Below are 21931 nucleotides of genomic sequence, written 5' to 3' on the forward strand. Positions count from 1 at the left end.
CTTTCAAACAGCAATTGGAGGTTTGCAGCGTTTGCTATGCTACCCATGGACTTGTACAATAAATACTTTTGTGCATCCATAGACAACAATTAGAAAGTGAATTTCCACCTTTCCTATTTGTAGAAGATCTAGCTTTGGTATGTTAATTGCTTACAAATGATAAAAAATACAGGTTTTAGGATAGGGATAATATGGTGCTTTCGTTGTTAAAACTGGAATACACCAAGTATACCTCAAATTGAAGTTTTTTTCCTAGCTTGTACTCTCCAAATACCTACACCAGAATTCCCAACCTCCATGGGTAATACAGTAGTAATAACGAAGCTGTTGGAATTTCAGAAAGTTGCCAGATGAGGTTTGGAAGATCGTGTGAAACTCCCAACATCGGATGGCAGTTGACACTAGATTTTCGACTTGTTCTTTGTAGTTCCATCTTCATACCTCCTATGCTGAATGACTTTGCCAAAAGCCTAATGGTAATCCTTGGGGATGGGGGAGACACAAGCTAATCTGTCCAGATTGCCCCCCACAAACATTAGAGACGTGTATAGGCTGCATCTGTGCTGTTAAAGTCCATGATCAATGCAAGAAATCTTCAATAGAGATTGATTTCAGATGTGAAACCAACAAATGTTTTGAATTACTAGAAGGACTAGGGGCGACTCATGGAATTGTCAGTATTCCTTGGTGTACTAAACCTTATTTTGAAGGGGTACTGGGTAAACTGAAGTTTATTTGAAAGGGTAGGGGTGAGGAGATGGTTTCGATGACCAGACTTTTTAAAAAATCTGTATTTTAATCTTGCATAAATTTACCAGGGAAAGAAACTGCAACAGTTGATATCTAATTTCCTCAAACACCTTGGTTGCATTATCGGCATCGTACCCATCTTCAATGAAATGTAGACCAGAAGACCTACCATTGAGCTGCCAGCCTTAGTGTTTCCCTTACCAGTACCAGATAGTTTTAGAACGGGGAATAAAAAACCACCAAATTCAGTACCCATAGTCAGTTGACACCATGCTTATAAAGTGTTAAAGGGTGATTATTGGCAAAAAAAAAAAAAGGGGGTAGAGTCTGAAAATGGATGGGAAGTGTGTGCAGTTGGCTAGCATCCTGAAAAAGCATTGTGGTGCAAAATCTTTTTTCAACTTCCATATGTGTTTCCAGTGCTTTTAGAGTTGGTCTAGATTACCTTGGTACATTTCCTTCACAGTCCATATTCTGTTTGCTACTCTCTCTCTCTCGCTCTCTCTCTCTGTGTGTGTGTGTGTGTGTGTGTGTGTGTAAGTGTAAGTTCAACTTCCACTATGATGATACTGTTTGCTTGAAAAAGCATTGCTACAGCTAGCTGGTGATGAGACATCAATCAAGATGCTAGTCTTATTCTTCATTATTCCAAAGTGAATGGCTGGAAAGATTTCAGTGGCAAGTGCTATAATGTAAAATTGCAGCTTATATGCATTGCCTTGATATCAAGGACATCTGGAATCATCCGAAGGCACCCACAGTGCAACCCCAAATTGATGGATCCTTTACACAAAAGAAAGAACAATTTCTCCTTCCTTGGCAACCTTGAGACGGGTGGAATTTTATGCCTTAAAGTAGCTTTTCTTTCTATTGTGGAGTTGTCTAAACTAGGTTAGAGCCAGAATGTCTGCCACATCAGCACATTTTCATGGCTTGCTTTTGCCAAGGGCTGCTTCTACAGTTGTGTTACAGTTTCTACTACAGTTCTCCATAAACTAAACATCCCTGAGGAGGTACAGGCCCACCTTATTAATATTTTCCTAAATCTCAATGTGGATGCATTCCAGAAATGTTTCTTTAGTGCCTCTCCCTTTCTTTATTCAACCCACCAATCAAATCTAGCCATGATGAGCCCAGGCAAATCCTGAGAAGGACATCGTTTGGTAGTTACAGAAGATGATATATCTTCAATCTCTTGGAGAAGAGGCAGGAAGATTGTGTAGCTGTGATGTGTATGTGATTCCCATCTATAAATTTGAGGTGAAAGCTGCAGGTTTCAACCACCCAGTGGTTTCCTGATTCTGCCGTGATTGCCTTCCTCTCGCGTCTTAATGTCCAGATTAAGGAAGCGCAATCATTTCAAGTTCAGGTTCTAGTTTTTTTTCCTCCTTGACTCTAGCTTGGCTGTGTCATTCTGTCAAAAGCCACAGGTTCCAAAGGCTTTGTGTCAGCTACAACAGTGTCTTCTCCAAAGGCCTCTATGCATTTCTCCACAGTTTTCAGGATAATCTGTAACCTCCTGTCCAATGCCAGAAGGTGGGCTTCAGTCAACACGGGGGCAAGGCGGTCTTGAAGGAGGGACTCCCTCATGATATCACTCAGCTTGTAGTCTGACTTGGCTAAAAGCTGCAGCCTTAACAAGGTGATCTTCTTTATTCTAAAGGAAAGGAAAGATAGTTTTGAGTCAATCTGTTTATGGGGGAAAAAAACCTTCAAGATCTAAATATTCTTATTCATGTTTGAAAGCTTAATGTGTCCAATTTATAGCTGAACAGAGCACTTGACACACAATGAAAAACTATTGCAAGCTCCTAGCTTATGCTACTTACAGAAGCCTTGAGGGTTTTTTCTGGAAAGGCCAAACCTAAAGAAGCTCAATCCTGTCTCTTGATTATGGAGGCAAGGAGTTATTGGTTACTTTTCTTGGTTTTTATTCTGGTAATAATAAAAAGTCTGTTCTCTGTTAGATGCTGCATGGCCCATTCCCTATCAGCCTTTTTCAAATTTTCCCATTTTCATGTTTTAACATTTTTATTGGGTTATAAGATAAAATAAGATACAAAATACAAAAATAAATAGGAAAATGGTGGGGAGGACGAGGAGGAAGAGAAGTGAGGAAGGATATGGAAAAAAGGAAAGGAAACATTAACTTCTAACACTCTCTTTCAGTAAAATAAGGCATTAGCATCAAATCATAACTCTTTGTTTTTTCATAATAATATGAACAAGCCATTTCTATAAAGATCTCTCAATCTAATTAGTAAAACCCAAAATCAAAGTTTCATTCTTTTTCACTTCAAGCACAAAGTTCAGAAGCAGTCTCCATATGGAAACAAAAGTACTTGTATTCTTTTCTTTAATCAAAATAGTCAATTTTGCCATTTCAGCTAACTCCATCAACTTCTGCAACCACGTTAGGAATCAAAGTGTCATTTTAACATATTTGAAAAATAAAATAAATGACACAATGGAAAAAAGAAAATGAGAAAGGACAAAGTGGACGGAAGGTAAAATATTAGAAATTAAGTAGAATTTACAATTTTAAAAATCAATGCAAAACTAAACATCCATTGATTTATATTATTTATATATTAATATCCCCACTATTTGTCATTATCTGAAATAATTGCATGTGATCTTACAAAAAAGTAAAAGAATCACAAAAGATAAGTATAAATAATAGAAAATAATTAGTAATAATCAGGGCATTCCCTCCCATTGCATATGACCTATCCATAATTGCAAAAAAGAGATGAATAATAATAAATGTTGGAAATATTGTGACATAGAATGAACATCTTACCATATTCTGTTGGTCATGTAAAAAAGTGAAAAGCATTGGAAGGACATACACATAATTATTTACAAAAATATTTTAAAAGAAAGCTTGACCTGAATTCTCAGGGTTAAAAAACATCACCACCAAAGCAACCCCTACTCTAGGAGTCTTTACAGAACAAACAAGCAAACAAATAAAAGAATCTACTGAGATACTGTATATATTGTTGGATGTAAGGACAAGCTTGGCCCAACATTGGTACTTTGCCAACAATATCAGTTTGGGAGTTCAAACTTGAGAAATAGGTAGCAGTAGTAAAATTAACAGCACACAGCCAGAATAGAAGTTTGAGTAAATTGAAAATGACTTTCCTACCTATTACCTGTCACACAGCAAGGGAAACACACAATACTTGCATCACAGTTTTTAAGGGGAAAATATTGACTATAATGACTATAACCATTAGAAGTGTTAATGTTTATAAAGGATTCAATGTAATCACCCTATCATCCTTTTAAAATACTATATTGAGTTAGGAAAAGATTTTGGCAAAGAAAATGTGATCCTTTCAGGGTAGGAGGGGGCAAAAGCCAATTTAGAGCATACGAACTTGAAGGACATTTAAAAGATTTAGTGGCAGTTCTATAATTATAAACCAGATGGATTTGCAAGGTGTGAATAATGAACAACTCTTGAAACCAGACCTGGAGGCTCTATATATCTTTATGGCTTCAGATGATGCTTTTGGCATTGGCTTCTATAGAAATTTAGAGGGGATATAGTGGAAATCGGTTAGCTATGCTGGAGAAAGAAACCCAGAGGATGAATAACTCTTTGCCCAACCTCTTGAAGGTCTAGCTGTTGATTTATATGAATTAATAAAAGAATAACCTGGAGAGGACACAGGCACTACAATTTATGAGTAAATCCTATACCCCAAAATGACTGCAGGGGGACACAAAAGAAATGGATGAAGTTTTGGTTCCTTTTAGAAGCTGATAAAGTCTTAATGTTCTTGACAGGGATCAAAATGAATGCCTCAATTTCCTTGTGCTTTGATGAATAGCAGATCTGAAAGGGAAGGGGTGTATATCCAGTAAGGCAATGAAGTCTTGGTGATTGCACGCAGCTTAGAATTCATTGTACTCTGAGTTGGAGATAATTTAGAAATTTTATTTATTTATTTATTGAATGTATTTGCCGCCCATCTTGTAGCAAATGACTCTGGGCTATAATAACGGCAAAATAATTTTGTTAAAGGTGCTAGATGTTTAGAGATCAACTGAAAACACACACACACACACACACACACACACACACACACACACACACACACACACGGAGCATTGTCCAAGGTGCGACACCCTTTTATCCTGGTTCTACAGGACTCCTTCTTACTTTCCAGATAGTGAATCTGGCAGAAAAAAATAAGTTGGGGAAATCCTTTGGTGATTGCTTCATGTTCCAACAACTTGGACTTCTTGAACTTGGCTTGTCTCATTTAGCAAAGATAGGCAAAACAGGTGATTACTTGCTTGCTAACTCTCCAGGCTACAACATATAGCCTTTCTATTTAACTAGGCTGATGTGGAAAGGCAAGTACTTACATGCAACACTGTTTAAGTGGAGCCAAGATGGAGATCTCATCATAGGAATGTTTCCCAAATCTGTGAAAACAAAGAAATAAATGTTAGCATCAAGGGCACAGCAAACAATCCAGGATGCTGGAAAAGAATGTCTTTCAGAGTGGTCAATAGAAGGCAAAGGCATGGCTTGATACTGACTGAATTTGTATCTAAAACGCAGGCATAGGGAGTTAATTGGAAGAAGCTTGACAGAATCAACAGATGGCAGCATCTAGCCAATGTTGGCTGAGCTTGGAAGCTAAGCAGAGACAGTCTGATTCATATTTTGGTTTGGGATCATTTAGGAATTACAGGGTTGTTGGCACAAGTTCGAACCAAAGAAAATATCCTGAAAAAAGGATGTGAGAAACCACTTCTTTAACGTTGCCAAGAAAACAACGCAGATGACAGTATGAAGCATAACCAAAGGATGTGTTTACTGTAGGAAGTAAGCCTTATCTCTTGCCTCTTAACTTCCCACTCAGCCTCTATAATTCGGACCATTTTGCACCCGAGGCCAAGGACAAGCTGTGCCACATTTTAAAAATCATAGCTCCAGTGAGCTCCAATATTGCTAACCCCTTCTGAAGTCACTTGACAATCAATCCTGGGGAGGAAATTGGGTTTGCTGGTTTGCTGCACACCCTTGTGCTGCTAGTCATGCTGCCTCTAGTTTCATAAGCCCTGATGTCCTACAACAGGGGTGTCAAACTGGTGGCCCACGGGCCGGATGCATCACATGCAGGCCCAGCTCTGCAAAGGCAAAAAAGTCATGATACATCGCAATGCATCATGTGACGTGATCGAGTTTGACACCTGTGTACAACAAGAAAGGTCACTTGCTGGTGAATCCAGCTATCCATCAGGGACGGATGTTGAGAGTAGCAATCTTGCAACAATTATAGAACCAGCCATTGTCTGTCCTGCTCTCAAAGGAAGAATTCCCTACACTCTACTGATGTTCACATGTGATATTTCTGCCCTGATAAAATGCTCTCTCTCTCTCTCTTGCTCGCTCTCTCGCTCTCTTGTGTGCTCTCTCTCTCTCTCTCTCTCTCTCTCTCTCTCTCTCTCTCAGAATTTCCTAATCAACATCTTTAGTGCTCGAGGTTAAAATTAATAATTTCTCAGGGTTCCCAGAAAGACCTAAGCAGCTTAAAGCCAATACAGATTGCAGAATATTGGAATGCTCATGTCAAGTGCATTGATTCCCATTAACAGTTGAAAAGCTCAGGTAATATCAACTCAGCATGTATTTCATTTAGTCCTACCCTGCTTAGAAAGATTAGGGCACAGGTATAAGATCAATGAAAAGACGGAACATAACTTGCATTACCTCATATGGTATTTGGCAGACTAGCTGGGGATGCTAGTAATTGTGGTTTAGCAACATCTGAAATCCACAGATCATCCTGCAGGAGCCACAGCTCCTGTTCAGCATGTGCACCGGCCAACTGTTCTTCAGGTTTCCAGGGCTCTGGCACACGCTAAGATCAGCTGGTCAGTGTGCATGCACATGCCAGAAACCAGAAGAGCAGCTGGCGATGGCACGCATGCCCACAGAGAAGGCTCTGAGTGCCACCTCTGGCACGCATGCTATAGTTTGCCATCATGGCTGCATTGCATCCTGTCCTGAAACTCAGCTAAAAAGGGTCCAGATAATTTCCTCCAAAGCCCTCTGAAGGTACAACCTGACCATCTTCTCAATGATATCCCCCAAAACAGAGATGTTGGAGACTATGAAAATTGTCCCAAGTCAGCAATGATTTCTTAAAGAACAGGGACACCGGGGACCTCCTTCAAGGCAAGCAGAACCACCCTCCCTTTCAAGGCTTAATTCACCCATCATACTGACCCAATCATATTTTTGTCAAATTCATATCTGAAAATTCATCCAAACCCAATATCTGACGTAAATAGTAAACAAGTTTGGTGGAGTTGTCCTCCCACACATGTAGAAGGGATCAGTTTCAGGAAGGCCAAAGGACAACCTGCAGGTTTTATATGCAGCTGGTTGCAAATCAATTCCTGGCATCCTCAGGGACATCCGGAGAAGCTTCTGTCAAATTCCCTGGAGATGCAGGACCGGTCATTATTAACATTCCAGGACAAGAGGATCAAACATTCTGGCATAGTGCAAAGGAACATCAATTGTACTATTAGCAGCCTGAATGTAGCTAGTTTATTTCTGCTACAGATGAACCTGGCCAGATTACTGCTTGTTATGAAATAGGTCAGTTTAAGGCAGTTTCTAGGTCTCCTCTCTTCAAAAAAGGTCTGGAGGAAAAAAAGTGGGAAGGAGAGAACCAGGGCTGTCAACTCCTAAGCAGATAGGAGCCCTGTTTTAGTTTAATGTGGGGTTTTATCATACATATTTTCTAAACCAATATTATATCCGATGATATTTTCACAATCTGAAGTCCAGTTCTATCTGCAAATTGTCAAGGCCAGTGCTTAGGTGGGGGAGAATGCTGATAATGAGGAAAGTTGCCTTACCCTCTGGCGTTATCCAAATGAAGCAAAAACCCATCATCTCCAAACTTTGTAAACATCTCATAATGATGGCGGTCCATGTTACCTTTCAGAAGACAAAAAGGAAGAGCATGGAAAACAAACGCATGCAGACCCACATCCCATATTTAAATACAGAAATCATAGATCTGGATCCATAGATTAAGAACTGCTGAAAAAGAGATATCAAACCCTTTTAAAGTGAAAGGAGGACTAGAAACTTAAAGAGCTTACAGAAAGCTTTTGGATCACGTAGGTTGACAATTCAGGATGCAGATGCACAACTGGTTTGCTTTATTATGCTTTCCTTATGGCCTGTGTGTGTGGGGGGGGGAGGGGGGCTTCTTAGCTCAGCTTGCAATGAAGTAAACTCTGGAATTCAAGTGAACATCTGGGATTCTCTGGATAGGGTCTAAAAACTGGAGTCAGTTTGAGTTCCTGGTTATACATGCATATTTATGCATGAAATGTAACTATTTTCTCCCAGGAACTAGCATGACTGTCAATATAATTCCACGATTGCCTGTTCAGAGGAAACCCCCTTGAGTTACTTTAGATATACAGCCAGCCCAGTGTATATACACAAAATTGCAGCCTCATTTGTTCTGTAGTTCTGCTAATGTTGCATGTTGTGGTCAATTAGGCTTTACTGCTATACTGCAATCCAGCTCGAAACCACCATTACAAGAAAGGTTATTAATCTTCATGGCATGTACACCGGATTCTATATTAGGACTCCGAGCTTTTCAACTATTTAATTATTCCTTCCTCTGGCTGCAGCTCAGCGGAGGTAAGATATGCGGTCTCCCGATGAAGCCAAGACTTTGACATTTGAAAGTCTGGTTAAAGTGTGCAATATCCTTTTTGCCCAGTAGAGCACAGCTGGATTGCTTTTTCTAAGTAGAGCAAAGTCAGGATATATACAGCATGGGCCTCCCATATTCCCCTGGCCATTGTTTTTATATTCTTTGAATTTGAAAAGGAGATCTCTCCAAAGTAAGGTATTTCCTGAGACATATGATCAGCCCTACATCCATGCAAAAAAGTCCTATTATATTCAATAAGAATAGACTCTTTGCAGTGCAATGCTTTGTGAATACGTGTATCCATCTGCCTTGGAAGAAAAAGCTACCCCACCCCCCACCCCCAATTATGGAGGTAGAAGTCACCTAGGAGGTAAAAGCCGTGATGAAAAGAATTTTGAAGGCCATCAAAGAGTGCAAGCCATTTTCCAAGGGCGTTCACAATAACATCTCAGATTTCCAAACAGTCAACTGGAGACATTTGCTGTATATTATAAAATGTGTTTGTTCCCTACTGCCAAATTCTGGAAGAAAACATGATGGAGTGTGGCAGAAAGCAAGACATTTAGGAGGCTTGTTCTGGCATGTGCCTATGTGTGTGAGTTGTTAACATGGAGACAAAATCAAGCACAAACAATTCAGCATGTCAACAACATTGTGAAGTTAATCCATTGGAATGGATTGTAGTAGACAAAATCTCATGCCACAATGCACCTGGCATTCCTTAAACTGCCATTGTCATTTTTTTAAAACCGCCAATATCTAAATCAGAATGGATGAGTGAATAAATGTGTAGCTTTTTTATCTTTCGCACGACTATATAATATTTAAAGCAAATAGCAAATTGCTTCTGCTATTTCTATCTGATGTAATTTGGCCATTGCAAAAACACCCCCCCATTCCCCACCCCAAATGGAGAGTTTGAATGCTGAATGATGGACTACGATGGACTCACATTCCTGTTCAGAAGCTCATTGGGGCCAGTCATTGTTTTTCAATGCGAATGTTGTAAGGATAAAATAGAACTAATTGCATAATGAACTAATTTTTGTTTTTGGAGAAAACATAAATACACCCCAAAGGATTGCTTTCCTCTGGAATGTTGATATATTGTTTGTTGTTGTTCAGTCATTATGTCTGATTCTTCACGAGCCCATGGACCTCAGCATGCCAGGCCCCTGGTCTTCCACTGTCTTCTAGAGTTTGCCCAAATTCACGTTCATTGCATTGATGATGCTATTTAACCATCTCATCCTCTGCTGTCCCCTTCTCCTTTTGCCTTCAATCCTTCCCAACACCAGGATCTTTTCCAATAAGTCCTCTCTTCTTATTAGGTGCCCAAAATATTTGAGCTTCAGCTTCAGGATCTGTCCTTCCAAAGAATAGTCAGGGTTGGTTTTCTTTAGCTTTGCGTTTGGATCTCCATACAGTCCAAAGGACTCTCAAGAATCTTCTCCCACACCACAATTTGGAAGGATCCATTTTTTAGCGCTCAGCCTTCCTTATGGCCCAACTTTCACAGCGATACATTACTACTGGGAAAACATGGCTTTGACTATACAGACCTTTGTTGGCAAGGTGATGCCTCTGCTTTTTAATATAATTTTTTAAGCGTTTTAAGTGTTTTGTTTATTGTTTTTAATTAACGGGGCCAAATTTATATATGTATATTTTTAACTGTATTTTAATATTTGTACTTGATGTTTTTACTTGGCTGTTCACCGCCCTGAGTCCTCAGGGAGAAGGGCGGTATACAAATTCAAAATAAAATAAATAAATAAATAAAATAAATAAATATGCTGTCTAGGTTTGCCATAGCCATAGTTTGCCAAGGAGCAAGCATCTTTTGATTTCATGACTGCAGACACATTGACAGTGATCTTGGCTATATAGGATAAGGAATTTAGCCAATCCCTTCCACTCTCCACATTGAAACCAGAGAATTCAGCTCAGATAACCTGGAAAGTTTTGAATTTATCAGCATGTTCTAAGCCGGCTGTATTTCATGCCCCATGAAACATTTCCACTCTTAGACAGAGCACCTCAGATCCTTGAGGATCACAATCTCTCCCTCTTCTTACTTACCTATTAAGAAGTCAAATATGGCCATGTCAATGATATTGAGTAGCCGGCTGCCACTGCTGTAAGGATAAATCTCCTTTACGGTATTGCAATAGAGAGGATTTATTTCCCACCTGGGAGAAAGATCAAAGAAAAGAGAGTTGCTGCTGGCATCGGCACCTTCCCCATCTGCTGCCTTTCTTGAAAAAAGAGGGAAAAGGCAGCACTGGACTCTAAGAGGAAATTAAAGGTTTGGGGTCTAGCCTGCCATGTGAAGCCATGAGTACAGGCAAAAAGTGAATGCAAGCAATAGGCAAGGATTTTCAAAACTGTCAAGGTTTGTAAAACATCTAAAGAACATCTGTAGAGAAGCTTGAGCACTCTCTACACCAGGGGTGTCAAACTCGATTTCATTTAAGGCCACATCAGGGTTGTGTTTGACCTTGGGGGAACTAGGGGGGCATGGCCAGGGGGGCATGGCCATCTTGACGTCACTCGTGTTGGGGGTGCCTGCGGTGGCCCGAGTGTTCTGCCAGTGAGAACGGGCTCACGAACTATGTTTTCGGCTGCAACAGCATCCTGTAACCCTCTAACAGTGAAAATGGAGCACGGCCTCCTGAGCTCTGTTTTCAGCTGCAACAGCCTCCTGCAACCCTCTAGCAATTTGAACAGAGCTCGGGAGGGCCACACACAACCCTTCCAAACTCCGTTTTCACAGGCAGAGGCACCGCGGGCCGGGCCTTTGCTGTTTCCAGGGTGACCCTGTGGGCCAGATCTAAGCACCCTTCAGGCTGGATCTGCCCCCCCGTGCCTTGAGATTGACAGTCCTGCTCAACAGGACTGTTGGGAAAAGAAGTTTCATTCCTTCCCTCTCCTTGTCACAATCATGATAATAGGCCCTCCACAATTGGCTTTTATATTTCAAGGTAAGCCTACATTTAATACTTTTGATTTTTCATATTTACATCTTGATTTTCCTCAAGGAATTTAAGGCAATGCACATTATAGGTGTTTTTTGTCTTATTCCACTGCAGCTACTCAAAGAGTTGGCCTCAAACCACCCAAAGAGCTTCTGTTGGCTAAGCATGGAAACAGTAGTTTCAGAAGCAATTTTTATCCAGACTGGGTTAGTAAGAGGATTAAATTTTTTCATTCTTCCCTCAGGCATGTCCACACACCTCTTTATATATAAGCTCCTGTTGGACTTCCTAGAAACTGTTATTTTACAGTAGAAAATGGAAACAGCATTTATTACTAGCTTGGCTATAGTGGTTAGGACCTTTGTTTGGTCCAAATGCATCTGGTTGCTTCTTGATGGGCAAGATTAGGAATGCAAAACTGAGGTGTGAGCTAAGCCTGGGGAATTAGTCGAGACTTACCCTCCAGTAACTATGTCTAAGATTACATCCTTGTTTCTCTTCTGCATAAACAGAGGGACCAAGGGCCTTTCTGAAGCTGTCCTGCTCAGTAAGTGTAGCATAGCATGTTTTTGAAAGGGTGGCCTTTGTCTGAGCAGTAAGCAAAAAGAGAGGTCCATTTACCCACTTACTCCTCTTTTCCTGCAAAGGTGTAGGATCGGATCCACGGATTAGGGATGGAGATTCGTGGTGCCAAGTTGAGAGAAGGCAGGAAAACCGAGAGGGAACCTTCCAAGAGATGAGGGTTCCCACAGACAGCATATTCTGTTTTGCACATGTAAGGGCACTTCGCGAAGAAGCAGACATTGCTGGCTATGGAGAGAGGAATCCGTATGAGACTCAAGACTGATGCAGAGACCTCCAAGGTCCCTTCCAACTCTGTCATTCTATGACTTTCTATGGCAGGGACAGAGGTTGTCCATAACAGGCCATAAGGAGGTCAGAATGCAGACATGCTCATCATGAGGTCATTATACAAATGGTGTGATTGCAGAATGACACCTGATGCCCATACGTTTATTTATTAAGAAAATGTATATGGCTGTCCAAATTATGGTGACTCCAGGAGCTCACAGTACAAAGACCAATAAACCTCCACTCCTCCGATGACAACAATCAGACCAGTGACTTGATGGATTCTGTATCACTCTGGGGTCCCCAGGCCACTTGGCAGAACCCTGTCTTCAGGGCTTTGACCAATGTCCAAGTGAGGGCCCATCTTATCTCTGACGGGATGATGTTCCACAAAGGAGGAGCCAGAGAAGGCCCTTCTTCCTGATCTCACTAGGTGGACTCCTAGAAACTGGAGTCATATCATTTTCTGCTTCCCTGCTACAATGGGCTAGGTAGATGTGATTGGGAAAAGATGGTCCTTCAAAGTTGCATAATGTAGTAACAACAAGGCCCTTAAAACTTGGTTTTGTCATAGGGCCATAGCGCCTGTGAAATACAGTAGTTGGCACTGTGTTTAAGTTCATAAGCAATTTATTACAGTTTTTAACTATTTTAATTGCATTTTAATGCTTTTGTTTTTAATTATTTTGAAGATTTGTTTTTTGCTTGCTACTCAGAGTCACCATATGAGATGGGAAGGTTATATATTATTACTTAGTACGACTATGATGTCTAAACAGCGTTCAGAGATTTAGCTGCTAGGGAAGTATGACAGGACTAATACCTGGTCTCCCTGACAGTTAAATGCAAGTCTTTCCAATGTGACAAATTTTCTGGGCACACAGGTTTCATATAAACATGCAGGTTATGTATGGATGCTTACAACAGGAGAAGAATATCTCAATTTTGTTGCATTTGCTCATTTAGTTAATGCAGGTTTTCCAACATAATTTAACATGATCAGGCTTAGTCTCATAAATACTGACAAAGTTATTCCCATTTTGCCTGGCTAAACCTGGAGCAATCTTGGTCGTACAAAGCGGAAAACAAGGCCTGGAGCAAATTTTGAAAGAATCTTATGGGTATAGCCCTCTGTCAAAAAGCCTCACAATCACAATGGATAGTGACCTCTGGGTTGTCTGTCCACAACTTTTAGAATGGCTGTCAAAGTTTGACTGTTACTACATTGAAGTTGAGTATTTTTTATCTATTATTTTAAATTCTTAGATTGTTGTGTGGTGAAAGAAAATCTGAAGAGAACCAATTCACCAGCTGTGCTTGGAAAAAAAAGGAACTCTCAATCATGAGGGTGTCGAAAGTGGCACCTCTTTAGTAGGCAAAGCATTTCTTCTTGTCCATCTCTAACCCCAATAGAATAATTAGTTTTATTCATGCTGAAGTGAGGTACAGAAGTGTGTTTCTTATTTGAAGAGGTGGAAAGGTGATATAACTTGAACATCTCAATTTAAGGTGCTGCCATTGTGCTTTCAAGTCATAAATAGCTTATGGCATGACTATTTAAGGAAACTTTGAAAGACGCCTCCACTGTCCCAGATTCATCTTCCTAGAATATTGGAGCAGGCCTTCTACTGTACAATTTCCAGAATATGAAATGTATCTTACAACTTGAGTAAAGCAGGAAACCTTATACCACACCAGACAAATGGCTATCCAACCTCTTCTTGAAGACCTTGAGCGATGCAGCACCCACAATTTCAGGAGCCAAGCCATTCCACTGATTAATGGTTCTTACTGTCAGGAAATTTCTTTTTAGTTTCAGGTTGGTTCTCTCTTTACGTTACTTCTTGGTTCTGCCTTCAGGTGTTTTGGAGAATAAATCAATCCCTTCTCTCTGACTATCCCCCAAGTCCTGAAAGACAGCTTTCATGTCATCCTTAATCCTTTGCTTCTTTAGGCTAGAGACATACCTAATTTCCTTAACTGTTCATCATACAGTTTAGCTTCCAGACTCCTCCTCATCTTTGTTGTTCTTCTCTGCACTCTTTCTAGAGTCTCAACGTCCTTCTTGTATTGTGGTAACCAGAACTGGACACAGTATTCCAAGTGTGGCCTCATTAGTGAAGTATAAAGTAGCACTTAGCACTTAGACTTATATACCGCTTCCCAGTGCTTACAGCCCTCTCTAAGCAGTTTACAGAGTCAGCATATTGTCCCCAACAATTTGGGTCCTCATTTTACTGACTTTGGAAGGGTGGAAGGCTGAGTCAACCTTAAGCAGGTGAGAATCGAATTGCCGAACTGCTGACAATCGTCAATCAGCACTCTTAGCCTGTAGTACTTCATTCTAACCACTGCACCACCACACCTCTAGTAGTACTATCACTTTGATAGTGATAGTATCTTGAACACTTCTCTCTGTTGATGCAACCTAGGACTACATTGGCTCATTCAGCAGCTGCAACGCACTGCTGGCTCATAGTTAAGTGGTGATCCACTAGGACAGCTAGATCCCCCTCATACGGTAGTTACTACTATACCATTTGGCTCCATGTAAATCTTTACAGTTCAGAAAACCTGTGAAAAACCAGCTGCTCTTTCACCAGGAATTTTATTGTAAACTGATTATAGTTCTTAATTTAATTTATTTCATGTTTTCAACTGTTTATATTATTTTTGTTTTTTAAAAAAATGTTGCTAGCCATTTTGAATACTCACTGAAGTAAAAAGACTGAATATAAATCTATGAAACAATCTTACCTGGGGAAATAAAAAAGACGCTTTGTAAGATTTCATTCTTTGTAATTTCTAAAATTTCTTTTGTGACGTTAATCATTCTCCCAGCTGCTGGAGGGACGCGTCGGAAATCCAGGATTCTGCAAAGGGCAAAATGTATCGCTCAGATCAATGCAAAGAAAGAGATCTCCTTTTTGTTAAATTGAATCTGGTCTAGGTCTCCATTAGATTTTGTAAACTTTAGCATAAGATTTTTGTTAGTTTAATCTGCCATTGTGATGGTATAATCCATAGCAACTTCCCACATGGAGAAAGTTTACTTTCCATGTTGTTCTCACAACGTTCTTTGAAAGTTGTCTGTGCTTCACAGAAAAGTCTATAGAACATGACTGTGTTCTGAGTATATTGGCTGCCAGTTGAGGATAAAGAATAGGATGGCCAGGCCTGTTGGCTTACAATGCGCTGCCAGTTAAATTTGGGTTAGATTAATTTTTCTAAAAGTATTCAGAGTAAGAACCCTGCAAATTAGGCAAGAAAGTCATCTAAGTTGATGGAGAAGACTGTGCCCATTTAACTTCCTTGATGGGGCTTCTGTCAGATTCCTAGCCAGCTAGAAAATGGCAAGTTCAAGGAAAATTCAGAGCAACTAAGTAGTCCTTGTGAAAACAAAAAGAGGGTAAGATGAAGCCAAATACATAACTCTAAAGAAGGCTGAAAATATAGTATCTTTTGTATCTTGATCAGAATGTGGGACTTGTTGGTTCAATGTGGGCCCTTCTTGTTCTGAAGCTGGATATTGACACGATTCTGCAAGCAAGGATGGTGTGTTGCAGTAGTAAATTAGTTAAATGTCTCCCAATAAGAGCTTTCCATGGTATGTCAGTGAAGAAGCTCATGTACTGTAGGCAAAGGAGCCATGTTTTAATCCCAGGGAAGGTGAAATCTTAAGAGTTGTTCTCATCACAAGAATGGTGAGCACTGAAGTACCAGGCTGGCAAAGGCCAATGAGCCAAATTGAACTTAACTTTATCCTCATTGGATACCCTACTGCAGCGTTAACCCTGGCCATTTTAAGATGTCTGGACTTCAACTCCCAGAATTCCTCAGCCTGCACTGCTTGAGAAATGCCTTCTTATTGGCATGATACTCTAAGAATGCATCTCAGAATTTTGAAACATTCTGAGTAGTCTAAGAATTATAGTCCCCATACATTTGCAGAATACATTGAGAAAAGCAAAGCTGGATACTCCATTGCTCTGATTCATCATAAGCCAATTCCTTCTGTTGCAAGGATTTCCAGGGATATAGCTTGACTGAACTGCCTTGACACCAGGAGAATTAAAACATTTTGATCTTTAACAATAGTACAGATGGAGACATTTCACCAAGAGCAGCTATTCTAACCTATTATGGTCACTTTATAGGAAGGATGGGCAGCATAAAAAATTAATAAATAAATAGAAATAAAATTATATCCTCTGAAATGTAACACTTCTATTCACGCTGGACCGTTTTGTCCTTCTTCCCATTAGAATCATAAATTAAGCATGTTATCTGGAAGATAAATCTATCTCAGCATCTACTTCTGTCCTACTATCGCAGCACCATTGAGAGTGTCCTGACATTCTTGCATGGTATGGGAGCAGCTCTGTAGCGGACAAAAAAGCTCTACAGAGAATCATTAAAACTGCCCAGAATATCATCGGGCTCCAGCTACCAGCCCTGGATGACATCTTCGAATCTCGCTGTTTGAGGAAGTTGCATAACATTCTCAGAGACTCTTCCCATCCTGCTTACAATCTTTTTGGACTGTTGCCTTCTGGCAGAAGATACAGAACAATTAAAACTCGGACCACACGTTTTCTGAATAGTTTTTATCCCAGAGCTATAATTGCACTCAATAATGAACTAAAGGGCCACCATCAGTCAGCTGTTGGACAGCATTACTTGGTCTGTTGTGTGGATGTTTGGGTGGTTTAGGGGTGGGGAATTTGTGGTGGGTGGGGGTATGTTTGGGGATTGTTATGGACCTGGTCTTTGGGTGTTAAGTGAATTTCGTTGTATGGGTATACTGTGTATACAGGTACAATGACAATAAAGTTATTATTATTATCTAAAAGGTCTGGAATTATACAAATTATCCAAAGAAAGGAATAGCATGGTACAACATTCATAGCTCAAACAAAGAGGATTTTACGTCATATGCCATCAGAGTGTTCACATTGGTAGCTGCTAATACTGAGAGGTCTTTGGAGCTCTCTGAACTTGGTTGTTTTCTTGCAGACATTTCATTACCCAAATTAGATAACATCATCAGTGCCAGCTGCTGGGTAATGAAATGTCTGCAAGAAAGCAACGGAGCTCAGAGAGCACCAAGGACTCCTCATTTCAACCCTGAGTCACAAATACTCTCCTTTGTCAGTAGCTGATGCTGATATTTAACTACAGTTACCCGGATCTAAGCAAGACCTCGTTTATTCATCCTGTAATAGCTTTAATTACACAAGGGGGGAGTTTATTACAATGCTTCACAACCTTGCATTCTGCTGTTTTGTTCTCCCCACCACTTAAGCAATTCATTAAGACATTTGATGGATGGCTCAAGTGAAATGCTAGATGCCAGCAAGAATACTGCCCCAACTTGTAAATGCTGAGACGTAGGAGATATTTCTACTGTTTGGGCTGATTCATACCATACAGCTTTGCAAAGGATGCTCTAGGGTCTGGTGTTCTTTTTTTTTTTTGTCAGCAAAACAAGATGATATTTGGTTAGTGAGTCAGTAACTGCCAAGCAGACTGACTAATAGTAATAATGGCACAGAAGCTTCTTAAAATGCCCTCAAGAATTGGCTTTTTCAGCCTGCTGTTTGCAGAATAAAAACACAAATAAAGCATAGATTTGGATCTTGATCAGGACTCCAGATGCATCAAACCAAGCGTGATCTACCACCAGACCTGCCAGATGCATCACAAGCAGAAAAAAAGGGAGTTTAAGAGAGCTCCGAATGACGTGCTAATATAACACAAGCAGCTAGGTGGGAAACAGATGCAAGAGTTATCAAGAATTTGATAAACAAACAAACAAACAAACACTTCACTTTCCTGGCCTTTTGGAAATGTGTAAACACCTGGTTTTGCCATCTTCCTTGGGCCTCGCAGCCATGGGGCTGGTAGCATCCTGAGAACCTTCCCCCCACCTTTTAATTCTAAATTTTAACTTTCTTCGTCCTTTACATAATTTTATATACAGTTTTTATATTTTTATATTTTACTTGTACACTGCCCAGTCTCTCTGTGAAGGAGATAGGCAGTTTCTAAATAAGATAGATAGTAGATAGATAGATAGATAGATAGATAGATAGATAGATAGATAAAGAGAGAGAGATTTCTAAATTTGATAAACAAGCAAACAAATAAGACTTAGGCAGCTTGCGGCAGTATCAAATTTCCCCTTTGTTAAATGTTATTTGTAACATGTGAACTATGAATATGCAGTGGGTTGTATCTAGTGGTTGTTCATCCACTTGTGGGGTGGGATCTGCTACCCTGTTTCCCCCAAAATAAGACATCCCCTGATAATAAGCCCAATTAGGCTTTTGAGCGCATGGCAATAAGGCAAAGCACTTATTTCAGGGTTAAAAAAAAAATATAAGACAGGATCTTATTTTCGGGGAAACACGGTAATAGAACAGATTCCTTCTAAATTAGGGGAGATATGGAGGAGAATAGCAGGAAAGCCGCTTGCAGAAAGTATGATATAACCTATTATATTCTAGAAAGTTGGAATGACCTGAAGCATGAAATGACCTTTCAAATAACTAATAGTAATTTATTAATTACCTATTAAACTTGCATGCTGAAAGACTATGGACAGTTCCCAACAATCGAAGAAATTAGAATATAATCAATGTAAATAAAGGTAAAACGAATGTCTATGGAAACTGTCTGCACAATGTTTTAGAAGAAAGAGCTGGAGTATAAAACTATCAGGAAATTGTATTTCTTTTTCTATTACAGCCCCATGCTTAGATCATAGGCTACCACAATTTTTCTCATTTCACATGCTCTTTCCTGCACTGCACTTAAAGATGGCCAGAGAACACAAATCAATCATCAAAAATCATGCTGAGCACGAAATGATGAGGAAACTACTATATTCCCTGCTTATTTTTTCCCTCAGCTCTCCAGGGAAGACATCATAATTCACTAGGAGAATGTAGTTATATCAGCAATAGGAGTCAGCAAACTCCCAATGTGGATGAACTACGACTTCCAGCAGTCCCCTCAGCTTGGCTAAAGATGAGGGATGTTCGGAAATATAGCAACTTGGAGGGTCACAGATTTGTCACCCCAGATCTAGACTAATCAGCATTGGTTCTTGAAGGTTTTAGTCAAGCCCTATCTGGAAAGAGAGGAAATTAGGCCTGTAAATCCTTTCCAGATAGCTCTTGACTTATGACCAGTCGCTTAGCAACGGACTTCCCCAAAGCTACTTATGACTCGTATTCAAAGTTCCAATGGCCCTGGGCTGTTCCCCTCCTGGGGTCACATGCAGGGGTGAAATGCTCCCGGTTCAGACCGGATCGCCTGATCCGGTAATGATGACGGCGGGTGGTTCAGAGAACCGGTAGCAAAAATCCCTGCCCCCCCCCCATGCCCAGCTGAGTCGCATGATCAACAGAGGCTTTTTTAAAATTATTTTTAAAAGCATTTTTTCTACAACCTCTTCCGATGAAAAATTGCTTTTAAAAGTAAAAAAAAAAAGCCTCTGATGATCGCGCGGCTCAGCTGGGATCATCAGAGGCTTTTCAAAGCATTTTTTTCTACAACCTCTTGGCCGAAGAGGTGGTAAAAAAAATGCTTTGAAAAGTCTCTGACGATCCCAGCTGAGTTCTCTGATTGGCAGAGAGGCTTTTCAAAGCATTAGAAAAAATGCTTTGAAAAGTTAAAAAAAAAAAAAAAAGTTGGCCACGCCCACCGTCACATTACCCCACCACCACCAAGCCACACCCACAGAACCGGTAGTAGCAGATTTTACATTTCACCCCTGGTCACATGGTCATGTTTTCGGCACTCAATAAGCAGCCTGCATTTACAGCTGATTACAGCATCCTGCAGTCACATGACCACAATTTACATTTGTTTTGTTGGAAACTGGTGCCTGCTTCCAATTTCAAAAAATGCCCATTGAGGACAATGGATTCACTTAACAAATATAGCATTCACTTTACAAATGCTGTGTTCATTTAACAATAGCAGCCAAAAGGTTGTAAAATCAGGCAGAGTCACACGGAGACCCACATAACAACCAGCATGACTTATGACCATAATTCTGAGCTCAATTATGGCTGTGAATCAAGGACTGTATACAGAATATAATTTCTGTCCTGAATGATAGTTCTCCCCAATAATACAATTTTTTCCCCTATCAGTATTTATTCTGGTGACCCTTAAAGATTTTAATGGTTGAAAGGGAAGACCTGTTTAACATTTATGTGAAGCCACTGGGCGAGATCATCCATGGCTTTGGGGTGAAGTGTCAACTGTATGCCGATGACACGCAGTTGTACATTTCAACCCCAGGCCACCCCAATGATGCCCTTGACGTGATGTCCCGTTGCCTGGAGGCCATGCGGATCTGGATGGGGAGGAACAGGCTCAGACTCAACCCCTCCAAGACTGAGTGGCTGTGGTTTCCGGCGTCCCAATATAGCCAGCTTACACCATCGCTGACTATTGGGGATGAGATCTTACCCGCCTCAGAGAGGGCTCACAACTTGGGCGTCCTCCTGGACTCACAGCTGTCTTTGGATGATCATATGACGGCTGTGACCAGGGGGGCTTTTTATCAGGTTCACCTGATTTCCCAGTTGCGCCCCTTTCTGGATGGGGACGCTCACTCACGCCCTCGTCACTTCCCGTCTGGACTATTGTAATGCTCTCTACACGGGACTCCCCTTGAGGAGCACCCGGAGGCTCCAACTGGTCCAGAATGCGGTCGTGTGAGTAATAATGGGGGCGACCCGTCGCTCCCATGTAACACCTCTCTTGCGCGAGCTGCACTGGCTCCCGGTGGTCTTCCGGGTGTGCTTCAAGGTGCTGGTTACCACCTTTAAAGTGCTCCATGGCTATCTACAAGACCGCATTCTGCCACCAATTGCCTCCCAGCGACTGGTACGCTCACACAGAGAGGGCCTCCTCAGGGTGCCGTCAGCCAAACAATGTAGACTGGTGACCCTCAGAGGGAGAGCCTTCTCTGTGGGGGCCCCTGCCCTCTGGAATGAATTGCGCCCAGACATACGAAGGATCCCCGACCTCCGCGCCTTCCATCGTGCAGTGAAGACCCTGTTATTCCAGAAGCCAGTCTGATGGGATAAATGGTTTTAATTTGGTTTTAATGGGGTTTTAAAATTGGTTTTAAATGAGAGTTTTAAATTCAGCCTATGATTTAATTATTTTAATCTGCTTTTAAATTCTATTTTGTACACTGTTTTATTATGGCTGTTCACCGCCCTGAGTCCTTCGGGAGAAGGGCGGTATATAAATAAAATAAAATAAAATAAAATAAATAAATAAATAAATAAGAGCAGAACATTCATTCCATAATGATGTGAACGGCTTTAAAATTTGCGGCCTATGCTATGAGTAAAGGCTGATACCTACCCTCAATGCTCACACAGTTGGGTCTACTGCACCTTTTTGCCTCATCCCTCTGAAGCTGCAGTCAAGCTCCTTTCTAGACAAATAACTCAGCAGGTAATTAACACTTGGGAATTACCTGTCTAGGTGGAAGGCAGCAATCTCTGCATTGTGTCGCTGAAAGTCAACAAAGTAAAAGAAATCTTCCGGAGTCTCCTCATCTCGTTTCTGTCTGAAAGAAAGGTCCAGGTAATTAAC

The 21931-nt window shown here is 40.7% G+C and overlaps 1 protein-coding gene across 1 annotated transcript in view; it reads right to left on the bottom strand.

Annotated features, from left to right (window-relative positions):
• Positions 1-715: 715 nt before the first annotated feature.
• The window catches only part of FAM20A (FAM20A golgi associated secretory pathway pseudokinase), a 59003-nt gene continuing 37787 nt past the window's right edge, over positions 716-21931 (bottom strand). The window contains exons 5-11 of the mRNA XM_034412691.2: positions 21813-21905; positions 15059-15174; positions 12079-12259; positions 10554-10663; positions 7651-7732; positions 5137-5196; positions 716-2407 (exon numbers count right to left, since the gene is read on the bottom strand). Of these exons, the coding sequence (XP_034268582.2) occupies positions 2146-2407; positions 5137-5196; positions 7651-7732; positions 10554-10663; positions 12079-12259; positions 15059-15174; positions 21813-21905 (904 nt within the window). The 3' untranslated portion in view covers positions 716-2145. The remainder of the gene's footprint in view (positions 2408-5136; positions 5197-7650; positions 7733-10553; positions 10664-12078; positions 12260-15058; positions 15175-21812; positions 21906-21931) is intronic.

Source organism: Pantherophis guttatus, chromosome 2, assembly GCF_059756535.1.
Source record: "Pantherophis guttatus breed Tessera chromosome 2, ASM5975653v1, whole genome shotgun sequence".
In the NCBI taxonomy this organism is placed as follows: Eukaryota; Metazoa; Chordata; class Lepidosauria; order Squamata; family Colubridae; genus Pantherophis; species Pantherophis guttatus.